Below are 14,284 nucleotides of genomic sequence, written 5' to 3'. Positions count from 1 at the left end.
GATCTGCAGTGTGTCTTGTAAAGTGTTGCAGTGTTTCATTGTTTGCCTAACTCTTTACCCGAAGACCTCACTAGAGACATTGTCACATAACCTACCCCCAGCTGCCAGTAAGGTAGTAGTTAGGTAATGTCCCTGGTTTTATAATCACCATTTTATTTAGCACTTAAAAGATAAGACTCTTATTTTGTAAATTTCTTTGAAAGTATAATGACTCGCCTGCCTCTAAAATGTCCTCTGATTTTTGATTACAACACACTGAATTAGCAATAAGACCCTCATTTATAACGTTAAATAGCCTACAATGTGATGATTTCCTTTTTCCCTTAACCTTTAATTTAATCAGAACACCGAATACAACTGGTGTAGTGCCATTGGAAAAACACAGGAGTCTGTATCTCCCCATCTTTGTGCTCCATGTTCATAAAAGAAATGACCAAAGCTTAGTTAGATACGTAGAGGCCCGTTTTAAGGGGAAGTGTTTAGAATGCCGTTTGCTAAAAGACCCAGAGTCCCAGACTGATGTTCTGTCTCACTAGTGGGAGATGTTATGGCCTGTTACACAGCCAGAAGCCCACAGATCTCAGCCCTGTCCAGTGTTGCCCTTACTTTAATGAAACAACAGAAAGAGGCCATTCGGACCCTCTGTGGGCCAGCCCCTCAGCGCTGAAAAATGAATGCTGTCAGGGAAAGGGGTGGTTTCTCACAAGGGAAATGTGGAAACTTCAGGCCTTTCTGTTCGGTTTCCCTGAGCAACACCACATTCACTGCTACGTACTTTACATGTTAGTAGGTAAATAAAACAGGTGTTTGTGCTTAATAGTTTAATCTCTGTACTGACGTTTTTACACTCTTTTACAGAGCAGCGTAGAGAGCACAGAAGTAGGCAAATCCGGTGTTAGGAGTCGTTTATTGGTACAACATGGCGTTCCTGTCTGAGGTGGGAATCAAACCCCAGTTTGCGGTGTGGAACACTAAATGTTGTTATTTAATCCTCCTTTGGACGGCTTCATTGAAACGAACAGCCCTAGATTTGGTTCCAAGCAGATGTTTTAAGGCTTGTAAGCATTTGTGTGTTTACGCTTAAATGTAGTGCCGCAGCCCCAAACCAATTTCAGTTGGGACCAGCCTCAGATTTAACTTGCACTCTCTGTGTGCGATGTAATTGTCACCATGACAACAAACCGAGAGAGAGCAGCCAACAGCTGTTTCACTGTTTGTTCACAGAATTCCTAATTTCCAAATGATTAGTAAATCTCCGTTTTAAACCATGGATATTTTAAAGACACCCTCCTCTGAAAATCATACTTTAACCTTGTTAGTCATTAGTGTGGTGTTGTTTATAGGAGAAAAAATGAGCAGTCAACAACACGGCTGAGAAATTATGGATTCGTAAGCCAGAGTTTCTTACATCACAAACCTAAAGAAGCAATCCCATTGTCTTGCATGGCAGGGCATTCAAGCTGCAGGTGAGTGATGGAGGGGTGTCTGGAGATAGAGGCAAGTACTGATTGCATATTCATAGATCGGCGTGTGCTGAATGAAGGCCATGTGTGGAGTTACACTAGGGGATTTTCCTCCTTGAGAACTTCTACATCTGTGATTCTGATGAGCACAGGGAGGAGTTTTAAGGGTTTAAGCAGTGGCTGGAGGGGATCTTGAATTATTCCCCTTAACTATAACTTAATTATTCAATACCTCATCGTGTTGGCAATAAAGCATAATAAAGTCATCACAAAGTTTTCCAATTGAAATTATATTCTTCATTTCTACGTCTTTTAGAGAAATGTGGTTATAACTATAACAACCGGCTTTCACAATATTACCACAGCGTGAATATTCCGTATGATTCTGAGCCTGTAATTTACATCTATTCAGCAACTGAGCTGATGACACATAATTACAGCTGTGAAAGAAAAGAGCCACACATTGGTGAGATACGTCTATAGAGATTTTAATCACTACTGGTAAGTACAAAGCAGTTAAACATGAAATATGATGAATGTAAACATGGAATGAGAAATATGATGAATATACACTATATGTCCATTAGTTTGTAGATTTAGAGAATTTTATGGAGTCACTTCTTCTATAGAAATGCAACGACTAATAGAAAATGCTGGGGCATTTGCCCATGAATGTAAAGACACCATGCCCAATGCAAAGTGTCGGCAAGAAGGGTGTAAAGCCCCCTGTACTGGTGGGTGTTTCCAGGAATGATCCACTGGAATGAGTTGTGATCCATACCTGATCTGATAGTTTTCAGACTATTTTTGCTCTATGTGATCAAGACATATCATCCATCTCTATGTCCCTGTAACTGTAAGAAAATCACCCCAGATGTAACTACTAACTCCTATGAAAAGCCCTGTAATGTAAAGTGTAAATGAAGTGTTGGCTCGTTCCTCCATCTGTTCCAGGTGGAGCTCATTCTCGTACATAGATCCTCGTACACACCACGTCATCAGCCCCGAAAATCTGAAGAATGAAAACACAGGGAGTGAAATGTTTATTTAATGCTATGGAGCATTTGTCTTCTTTCATATGACCCCTCCCTCTCTGATTCTTGAGGGGATATCTGAATGCTTCATTGGAATAAAGCTCATGGCATGTTCCTTCTGGGTGTGTAGGGATACTCAGATTTAATGGTACAATACACAAATAACATTTTGGCATCACAGTAGTGCTTCAGGCGCACAGAACCAGGGTCTTGGGGTCCTAAGTTGGATCGGGTCACTGTCTGGGACGAGTTTGGTGGGTTCTCCCTTTGCTTGGCTGTGTGAAGTTCTCCATAGGTGTGAGTCTGAGTGACTAGGTGAGTGTGTGATGGTCTGACACCCAAAATGCATTCTGGGGCTTGACTTTAAGGGGAATATACTGGTGTGGGGCATGTGGGTGCAGTGTAAGGAGAGTCCCCAGACAGGTTTTTTTTAGAAGATCACATTCTCTGCGAGAATATATTGTGCCTTTTTTAAAAACGCGGTCCAGATAGAAACAATCCTTATCATTTTAAAATGAATAGGCAGATGTGGAACTATCCTTGGAGATGTCCCAAATAACAAAATGTATATAGACTGAACAAATATGTAAGGATGGGGGAATTAATTTTACATTTTTGAGCATTGTCCACTGAAAAATTTCCACACAAAATAACATCATTAGTCGTCTTTGGGAAGTGATGACATAAACATCTATAAAATATTTTGTTGAGGTTTGATGCTGCACTCCACCTCACAGTGCTATGTTTAATCCTCTATTCTACTCTGAACGGAGAGTACAACCATCTGAGAGATGAGCTGTCAGTCACGTCGGTGTGAGAGGAGAGGAAGACTGGGCTGGGTTGACAGCTCGTTGCTGGCCTGCCATATTTATTGGGGTTTGAAAAGCCTAGCAGGACAAAAACAGGACGGCTGTCAGCGCCAAACGCCATCTGTGTCCCAGAGCAGGATGAGAAGGCCGGCCCACCTCATGCTTTCTTTAAAGAATGGGTGTTAGGACAGGCCATCTGCCCAGTGCAGCGGTGTCCTGGGACACATTAGTGAGAACAGTGTCAAGGCCCTCCACCACGCAGGCATTCCCCCACGTAACATGATCAATGAGCCCCATTAGTGCAGCTAGGGCTGGGTCACTGCAAGGAGCTTTAAGTGCCAGCTTTATGGGAAAACACTAACCCCAATGAGAACACACACACACACAGATGAGACAACTAAGTGCCAAACTAGTACAGCCTAACAGCTGTAGAGTTTAGTATTTGTCATACATTTATTATAAATCTCTCCAGCATTAGGCTTTGAAACCTTTAGGTGATGGAGCTTCCTCAGTTTTTGCCCTTGCTAAAGCTGCTAAATGTCATCAAATCCTCACCGAAATGTGCCAACATGTAGTGTAAAGCCTTGTGGGTGTAGCAATACCCTAGTCCAAACACTTTCCATTAGAAGACAAAAGTTTGACATGACTGCTCAGCAAATATCAATAAATCTTCTCCTGAAAAGACGATAAAACAATGGAGGAGGAAGCAAAGGAAAGCAACGTGTGATCCCTCATTCATCCTGTCGTTGGATGCTTCATTTCTCCCGTCAGCTTTGATGTTGGCCATGTGCATCACAGTGTGACTAGCAGAAGCACGCCACTGACCCAGAGCTGAGCTCCAATATATCTTCACGCTGATGGCTGACTGAGTACAGTATCTGCAGTTTTTCCTGGGACAGGTCAAAACATGTCTTTGTTTCTTAATTTTCACTCTGCAGTGCATCACATACATGAGATCATCCGAGAGGCAGTAGCTGAGTTCCGTTTGCTGTGATTTGTTGTATTTTCTTAATAAAAAAAGTCAATTAATTCCAGGTGGTTTTACATTTTCTGAATTACTCTTTAAACTAAACCCTCTCTGATTGCGTCTCCGATCTGTCTCGCCGTGACAGTCATTATATACAGCACCAAGCCAATATAAACATGCAATAAGAGCCACAAGGCTGTAGTAAATCTCATCAATGTCTTAATAATTCTCAAGCTTTTACTATTGTATAGTTAATACATTTTTTGTAAATTACATACAGCAAAAGTAGTAGTAGTTGTGCATGAAATGTGCAGAAAGATGATCCTGCATTCTTTGGAGGGTGTGTATTTCTGTTCATTTAGACAATTTAGAAACACACTATGACATGTGAACAGTGCGCCTCTGATTTTTCCATTATACTCAAGTGTCCATGCTGAGCCTTGCAAAAAAAAGCTCCTGTTAAGATGATTACAGATACCTCACTGAGAGAGGAACACATTTGATGTCCCTAAGGGACTTGCAAAGGCAGTAAAATAAAAAGTCCTCCTCTCCAGTAAAGCTCTCCTTTAAGATATTAGTCCCGTTTACTGTTGTCCATCTGGTCTATAAAACCAAACGAGCCAGATGTTTATCCATGCCACATTCTTACAATTCACTCAGAAAAAAAGTAATGAACGGGAGAAATCAGAGAAGTGTTTCTGATGGGTGTAGATTCACAGAGCTGCATGGAATGTGCTTTAACCATTACCTTATGTTTGAGCAAAAGCTGGAAGGGCACAGCTCTGTCTGCCTCGAAAAACCAAACACGACTGAGGAATAGATGCTTTGGGACTTGTGAATTGAACAGTATACGATGCCTTGAGCATGTCTTTAGCATGCTAGTTTAGTTCTTTGTGAATCTTACAGTATATTAAAGTGTTTTTGGTTCTGATAAACAAAGCGTATAGTTGACTAGAGGAAATTAATTGCCTTCACGTGCCTATGCGTTGCTATTATGGTCCAAAAGTATAATAAATCACCTCCTGATGAAATGATGAGATATAAATCAAGTTTTTATATATTGTGTCAGTGACTAAAGATGATTTACTAGTCCGGAACCAACCTTCCACAGGACTGAAATATGAAAAATACATTAGACAACTGTAGAAGGACTTTCACCAGCTTTAGCTTTGAGTTTAAGGGCATGGCACTTTCATGAACGGATACAGGGCTGAGAAAGGGACTGAGGAACTAGGAAAAGATAAGATAGTGTTGGGGTGAGACTTTATCATGGGAAATATGTAGAAGGTAGAGGTATGAAATTTGCAAGCCAAGAGACTAGAAGAAGGAGGACTTCGTGTTTGCTAATTAGCTTCAGATTCTAGATAGCACTTCATGCTAAAGCTTTTGACTGGAATGTTATTGGAATGTTCCTCACCAGGATCAGCTCGTCTCCCCTCAACTCCCGACTCCAGTACGTCTTTGGGCCATTTCCATCCACCAGCGTCTGCTTGCAGAACATCTTATTCTCGGTCTCCCATGTGGCCAGACTCTGTGAGCAACATCTTGTTAGCGATACTAAACACAAATGAAGATCCTTGCTGCTGGACTGAATATCTATAGGGAAACTAACTGCTAGGGACTGACCAGTTGGACTGTTGACTCTTCTGATTATTTTTTAACCTAGATAAATTAAACTGAAAGAGTTTAACATACTCCTGCTTTTGAAATGAGGCCTGTTGCAGTTAGACCAGTTAGGGAATGTATAGAAATTAACGTTAAAGCTTCAGTGACAACATCTGACTGTTTATTGAGCGATAAAGAAGGTTACAAAATGGACATTGGAAAATGAATTATAACTTTAGCGAAATAAAATGAAGGACAATGTAGGTCCCGCCCCTTAGAGATCATGATACCAGTGTATTAATAATATTTACACAGGCATTCCATCAGCACATCAAAGATTTAAAGGCCATTGATGTTAAAGTGTGATTCATAAGAGCACTGAGGAGTTGACCCGGCTACATCACCACAGAGTGGCTATGAGTCACTGCCATATTTCACCATTCTTTAACGCTCCAAAGTGGCCCCTGAGAGACTCTCCTGGGGCTTCTGAACTTTCCACAGGCTGTGGACCCATCGCTGGATCACTTACAAAATCCAGAGCAACTGCTTATCTACCAGTAACAACATACAGCACATTGATCATAAAATGCTAATAACTTTTAGCTTCCTTCTGAAGCATTTAAATGGAAGCAGTTTTCTCATTGTAAAAACAGTTGAGTATTCTCAGCCATGACTGGCGGTGTTTTTATGCAGCCATAAAAAAAGAGTGGTCATAGAGGTGAGGCAGTTAAACTGCCTGCCACCAGTCTGACCTCCTTATAAAGATTTAGTCTGTGACCACCCTGTTTTTTTCATAGTCACCTCCTGGATGATGAGGGCTGTTTATAACACAATGTACCGTTTGTATCAGTCCTTCGAAGCAAGTCGAAGCAAGAACTCACAATAAAATTTATAAAAAAAAGTCTGAAAATGCATACACAATGAACATAATATAAAATAAATAGCATAAATGACACCATTTTGTGAGCACTTTATTGGTTGAACAACCAATAATCGGTATGTCTAGGCAATCTGTTAAATATACGCAAAAAAACGGTATTTTCAGAGGCTTCTAAAATGTATTTAAATCTAGTAGATAACGAGTGGGGTGGGGTGGGTAGGTGGTGGTGGGGGTAGTTATGCTGCCTATAGGCCTAGGTTCCAAAATCAAACCTGGCATAGGCCTGACTCCACTGCCTTTACCACAGAGCAAGCTCCCACAGAACAACCACTGGTCTCAGTGTCGAGGTTCTGGAGTTTACTAAAAGGTTATGGGATGATGATCTCATCTGGTTATGATCTAAGAAGTTTTTTTTTACATCAGTAGAGACTGGTCATCATGAATAATCAAAGTAATTTCCTTCAACATTCATAGTCATGTGCTGCACATGAAGGAATCCTAGTGTTGCGCGATTACCTTGCATTTTCGCCCATCTACAGTCTCCTCGTTGAATTCCTGTCCGATCTGAAAGTTGATCTCTGTGGTCCTGACGGTTGTGGAGGTTTTTATGTAGAACTGCTGTCCGTTCTGACGAATCTCCACGAGAGGCTTTGAGGCCGCGGCACAGGCTACTTTCCTGAGCATAGCATTCACCCCTATGGAATATATGGAATTGCAGACCATGAATGAATCTCATTCCTTTGTAGAAGATTATATTTATGCATCAAGGTATTTTCCAGAAACGGCTATGTTCTTTGTGCAGTGTTTCATCTCTCATTTCCATGTAGGCATAATTTCCTCGGAGATGGATACAGTTACATGATTTGTTTAGTCTCTGGCATGAGAGGACATGGCTGAATGGTGTTTGTGTTGCTTTTGTGTATTCACCGAGAGGGAAAAACGAGAACTACGTGATGTGATTGACTGGCACTTATTTTCTCAGTCATGTGTCAGGTCAAGTGATCTTTCCTACATGCCCTCGGTATGTAATTTTCTGCAGAAAAAGTCATCAGGCTACCGCAAAGTAGATTGTTATCAGCAGATGTTGCCAATATGGGGATGCAATGACAAGGTGTTGACTAGAAGGAATGTCTCAGCTCTTGGCTTTGTGTTCTCATCGCACTGCGCTGGATCCCTACATGGACTGATTACCCACTGGCCCTTAGAACAGAGGACTGGTTTAAACAAGTGGGTGACTAAATGTCTGGCTTACTTCCTGAACATAATCATTAAGGGGTCTTTCACATTTGGGTTCCTTCTTCATAATCTGCATCTCTGTAAAGACTGGAAAGAGGTGAGAGCTATTGTCTACAGCTGCAGTTTCCAAGTTTGTAAATCAGCTACAGATCTTTCGTGTGCAGTAAGTGTCCGTATTCGTCAAGGTACAATGATTATGATCTTTAAAATATATTGGAAAACAGGATCTTATACATTTCTAAGGATAGAGAGACACCATTTAGTTTTTTGAAGAGACGAAGATATCAAGAACTTTAAAGAACTTTGTGAAAACCTCAAAGTTCACATTCACACTGGTCATTACAGCATAAGATCCAATTTACAGCATGAATAAGGCTCAAAGCTCTTTTCAAACATGTTTTTGAAGCTTAAAATAGTACATTTTGTAAAAATCTCTTCATAACCTTTACACAATGTAGGTTCCTATAGCAATCAATACCATATTTATAAGCCAAGAACCACTTATAATAAAGGATTCTATATTTCCAAGTGTGGAACCCATCTGTATCTTATCAAAGAAACATTAAAACGTTGTCTACATTAAAATATCACAATCCAAATGTCACTGGTTTAATGAAGCCACAAAACACAAAAACGTTTTTAAAAAATTATCTGATGCTAACCAAAGAAAATAAGCCAAAACTCAAAGACTTTATGCTTTACAGCACGTATTTGTTCTGCCTCTAGCCAAAAGTCCCAAGAACTTTCTCCACTGGAAATTTGAATAAGAATGAAACACGCTGCCAAAGAAACAAAGGAGCAGAAAAAGCAGAGCAGCAGCCTGAGAATAATAGTGATTTACTCTTCACACCAGTTAAACCATGAATATGCCGCTGAAAACCCAAGAAGGCAGGGGATGTCAGAGGCTAGACATTGAGGAAACAAATGACTGCATGTGATCACGGTGTGTTCCTAATGCACAAAAGACTTGTAAATGCAAGGAAAATTATGAGCAAAGCACTCACCAAGGGCTTTGAGAAGCTCTTCAAAATTTTCACTGCTTTTCATCTTCCAGATCCCTGCAAAGTTGGGCATCTTTTTTTTTCTCAGGTTAATTGCCAGGAAAAATAAAGTAAAATGGTGAAATGATTCAGGAATCAGTTTCTGAACTTTTTTTTTTCTTTCTGGAAATCACAATCTGCCACCGCTTCCTTCTGGTCTTTGACTTGCTTCTTATTGTAGCCCTCTCATCCACCACCAGCCTCTCTCTCAGTGTGCTGAGCTCTTCTGGACCACTGCTGATAGTGAAGCTTGTGTGACGTGCCTCAGATGTCCCTCCCTCTCCCTTTCTCCTGGACAGATACGCACTGACTCACAGGAGCAAAGCCAGTTAATACTTTAACATCTCTTGTTCATCTGCAATGACTTTATGGGCCACAAGAATATTACTCATAGGACTAGATTAAAGAAATATGAAGCTGTGATACAGCAAGACTAGTCTAAATCCATGTCCTGAACACAGGCCGCATATGGAACCGGTTTATTAGGAATCTGGATCCAAACCGCCTCTGTTATTTAATATTCAGTCAATTCTTTAAAGGAATTTATTAAATATTTCTGAAGGGATTGAACATAAGATAATCCACTCACACTGAGAAGGGAAAGAAGAGTCCATGACTATAGTTAAAAAGAGAATGTGACTCCTAAGACCTGTAGAAATGACATCAGATGAATAATATTTAATGGTTTTGATAAGAGAATAAATCTGGAAAAAATTGCCCAAGCTGCTAATGAACTCAACACTGTGGGTCTGATTGGAGGTGGATTCACAGCTCAGAAAAAGAAATGGACCCCTGGAATACATAATATCAATTTTAAAAACGATGTGTAATGCCACTCCTCATTGTTTTTCCTTCAGTAGTCAGTAGCAGAAGGAGCAGTTTTCCGACTGAACATAAACACTTGGCTTAAACTAGGTTATGAAATCTGGGTTCTGTGCTTTTTTTTCCCCCTTGTCTAGGCCTAAGCTTATTTTGTGATCTCATCGTGTTGGGAAATGTCCCTGTGCCATTCTAGACATGTTCTTAATACGATCCTCATGACAAACAATTTATCCTGGTCCTGGGTCACACCTCCCAAGCACAGAGGGAAAGGTGCCTCAAGTAAAGGAACTGAAAATAGAGAGTGAGAAAGCGAGAGAGAGAGAGAGAGAAACAGAGAGAGACAGAGAGAAAGAGAGACAGAGAGAAAGACAGAGAGAGAGAGAGAGAGAGAGAAACAGAGAGAGAGACAGAGAGAAAGAGAGAGAAAGAAAGAGAGAGAGACAGAGAGAGAGACAGAGAGAGTGAGAGAGACAGAGAGAGAGAGAGAGAGAGAGTGAGTGTGTGAGAGAGAGACAGAGAGCGAGAGAGAGAGAGAGAGAGAGAGAGAGAGAGAGAGTGTGTGAGAGAGAGACAGAGAGCGAGAGAGAGAGAGAGAGAGAGAGAGAGAGAGAGGGGCCCACCCTCTTCTCATGTCTGATTTCTTTTCTGACAGTGCTTCATTTATCTCTTTGACAAAGTGCCTTCTGGACAGCACTTGATAATTAATGTAGAGCCAGGCCAGAGAGCACTTTGTCTTTCCCCCAGGAAGTGTTCGAGAAAAGGAAAGCACCCATCCACCTCCCTGCACACCCTCATCACACACTGTTTGCCCCATCAATCAATGGGCTTGATTTGGGCCTTCAGTTGCTGCTCGTCTCTTTGTTTTCTCCTTTTTGTTTTAAACAGTGAGGTCACTGTGCTCTGAGTGTGGCCTTCAACAGATTCACTACGTTTGCAAATTCATTATGAAAAATTCTGCTCAACAGTTTCCTGAAGTAGAGCATCATAAGCTGGATTTCAAAATAAGTGTCTTTGCCTTTCTGGAGGAGATATAATTGCTTTATTCTATCTTTATTTCAGAGCTCCTTAGAGCTCTGAAATAATATTTGAGGAGAACACACCACACTCCTCACAGAGTCACCCGGAGGAAACCCACGCAGACACAGGGAGAACACACCACACTCCTCACAGAGTCACCCGGAGGAAACCCACGCAGACACAGGTAGAACACACCACACTCCTCACAGACAGTGACCCGGAGGAAACCCACGCAGACACAGGGAGAACACACCACACTCCTCACAGAGTCACCCGGAGGAAACCCACGCAGACACAGGTAGAACACACCACACTCCTCACAGACAGTGACCCGGAGGAAACCCACGCAGACACAGGGAGAGCACACCACACTCCTCACAAACAGTCACCCGGAGCAGGAATCGAACCCACAACCTCCAGGTCCCTGGAGATGTGTGACTGCGACACTAACCTGCTGCTGTGTAGTTTATCGTAAACAATATATTTCCATTTACTCTACACATCATATTTCAATAATATTTGGCGTGTTGAGTACTTTAACACATGGAAGTCTTAACATTCTATAAAGTTTAAAAGCTGGGTAAAAAAAACAGCTCTTTTGAGTCATTCTGTCTTTGCCTTTCTGGAGGAGATATAATTGCTTTATTCTATCTTTATTTCAGAGCTCCTTAGAAAAAAAAGAGACTGAATAAATAAATAGTATAATCACATGGTCCTTTACAAAAAATTACACTTTGGTGATTTTTCAAGTAAAAATAATTGAATCCATCCTCCAAATATAACGTAGGCAAAGCACTTTTATCAATTTGTGGAGCACAGCTGCTAAATTCAACAAAAATAAAGTACAAAATAAACAATGCAATGAAATCTGTGCATGCCTTGATTTACATTCTTTACCCAATGAGTTAACATCCAAGAACAAACAGTAATGGACTTGTTAATGTAGAACCTGGAGTGCTCTAGCTTTCGCAATTGGCTGTAGATTATAAGAACACTGCATTTCTGGAACCTTTTAGTCCTTTTATATCTGGCAGGTCCCAGCTGGACCTTGCATACGAAATCTTCAGATTAAATCACAACCCTCTCATTGACTCAGGCTTCACTAATGGGGGGCATCCATCACCTGTGAGGCACCAAAGAAAGATGTGACCTTCTGCTTCCAAACCTTATCTCCTAATATCACACTTATTTAGCTCCCATGCTCTTCAGGGCATCTGTTTTTGCCATTGTGCTTATTTAGTCATTAATAATGCGTTCGTTGCTGTATGCTGGACTCCCAGTGGGAGAGCCTGAGCCTCGGGCCTTTCACAGCACAGATGCCCCAACTGCAGATTGATTTGATGGTCAGGAGTATCTTAAAGCTTCATCATTAGTCTTTGCTGACCTTAGGTTGATCACTGACTGACCCTTCAGGCCTCTCAGCAATCCATTAGTACAGTCCTAATATATTCTACACTGTAAATACAAATGTTTAAAATTTGATAAAGCTGAAACATATCAGAGTTACACCCGCAGGCTGAACGTGATAATGATCCCATTTAACCATTACGTCATGTACCTAATCTTATTAAGCCCAAGTCATTTTACTATTCAACTAAAGGGAGACCCACATAAACCATTTCACTATTTTATCCATTGAGAAAACTCTGAATTAGTCCTTTTCTCCACAACGCAACCATGTGACATAAAGGATGCATGAATTTTTTCTAGTTTATTAATTCATTCATTATCTGTAAGCTTATCCAGTTCAGGGTCGCGGTGGGTCCAGAGACTACCTGGAATCATTGGGCGCAAGGCGAGAATACACCCTGAAGGGGACGCCAGTCCTTCACAGGGCAACACACACATTCACTCACACACTCATACCTACGGACACTTTTGAGTCGCTAATCCACCTACCAATGTGTGTTTTTGGACTGTGGGAGGAAACCGGAGCACCCGGAGGAAACCCACGCAGACACAGGGAGAACACACCACACTCCTCACAGAGTCACCCGGAGGAAACCCACGCAGACACAGGGAGAACACACCACACTCCTCACCGACAGTCACCCGGAGGAAACCCACGCAGACACAGGGAGAGCACACCACACTCCTCACAGACAGTCACCCGGAGCAGGAATCGAACCCACAACCTCCAGGTCCCTGGAGATGTGTGACTGCGACACTAACCTGCTGCTGTGTAGTTTATCGTAAACAATATATTTCCATTTACTCTACACATCATATTTCAATAATATTTGGCGTGTTGAGTACTTTAACGCATGGAAGTCTTAACATTCTATAAAGTTTAAAAGCTGGGTAAAAAAAACAGCTCTTTTGAGCCATTCTTTAGGTTCACAATATTCTAACATTTCCACATTTTAGTAGTTTTGTCCAATTACAGCCTCAGTGCTCCTTTTGTGTTGCTGTTGTAACCCTGCACTTTCCTTTGGGATTAATAATGTTTCAATCTCTCTTTGATATGAGGTACCAAGGAAGAACATTTCCCTGCAGGCACTAGAGCAGCGAGGGACAGTCTCTGCGAGAATCTGCATTAAATCTGGGCATTCCATTCAGCTCTAAGACAATTTCATAAAACACCACCACAGGAGTCTGTGCAGTCAATGAAAGGCTAAATCCTGCAGTTCATTGCCCGTATGAACCCAGACACTGAGCCCAACTGGGCGCACTTTAAAGAAAAGAATGACCTCATCACGTTGAGAGAATGGATTTGCATTGAAAGAAAAAAAAACTGTATACGGGCATTCCTGAGATGGCATGCCTTATTTTCATCAACACTAATGACTGTTTTGTTGACAGTAAAGTATGAAGTAAAACAGTCATTTTAAATGAAGGCCCAAAGAAAATTAAATTGTTACTTAATAACTTAAATGATATGTTATTACTGACAGAATGTATTAAAGGGGGCGGCACGGTGGTGCAGCAGGTAGCTGTCGTAGTCACACAGCTCCAGGTACCTGTTTGTGAGGAGTGTGGTGTGTTCTCCCTGTGTCTGTGTGGGTTTCCTCCACACACATTGGTAGGTGGATTGGCAACTCAAAAGTGTCTGTAGGTGTGAGTGAATGTGTTGCCCTGTGAAAGACTAGCGCCCCCTCCAGGGTGTATTCCCACCTTGCGCCCAATGATTCCAGGTAGGCTCTAGACCCACCGAGACCCTGAACTGGATAAGTTGAAGTTGGATTCATGAATGAATGAATTAAAAGAGGAATTCCACCGATTGAGTAAGATGCCAAAAAATGTCACAAAGTGTCATTTACAGTGGTTGGTTGTGAAATACCCCTTTTCTGGAGAAAATGATAAAGTCGCATGTGTTCACAGTTGTGGTTGAAACAGATGTCTAAATCACGAATGCTTTAAAAAAATATGTTAAATTAAATTATGCTTTAGACATTCTTATACATTTTTAAT

At 41.3% G+C, this 14,284-nt stretch overlaps 1 protein-coding gene across 1 annotated transcript; it reads right to left on the bottom strand.

Moving 5' to 3' along the window:
* Positions 1-1,967: 1,967 nt before the first annotated feature.
* Positions 1,968-9,230, bottom strand: LOC136679250 (cellular retinoic acid-binding protein 1). The gene is made up of 4 exons (XM_066657675.1): positions 8,999-9,230; positions 7,275-7,453; positions 5,691-5,804; positions 1,968-2,475 (listed from the first exon to the last, which is right to left on the bottom strand). Exons 1-4 carry the CDS (start codon positions 9,066-9,068, stop codon positions 2,425-2,427), a joined length of 414 nt encoding a protein of 137 aa, XP_066513772.1. The 5' UTR covers positions 9,069-9,230; the 3' UTR covers positions 1,968-2,424.
* Between the last annotated feature and the right edge of the window lie 5,054 nt (positions 9,231-14,284).

Source organism: Hoplias malabaricus, chromosome Y (assembly GCF_029633855.1).
Source record: "Hoplias malabaricus isolate fHopMal1 chromosome Y, fHopMal1.hap1, whole genome shotgun sequence".
In the NCBI taxonomy this organism is placed as follows: Eukaryota; Metazoa; Chordata; class Actinopteri; order Characiformes; family Erythrinidae; genus Hoplias; species Hoplias malabaricus.
This window is presented reverse-complemented; position numbering and strand designations above follow the sequence as displayed.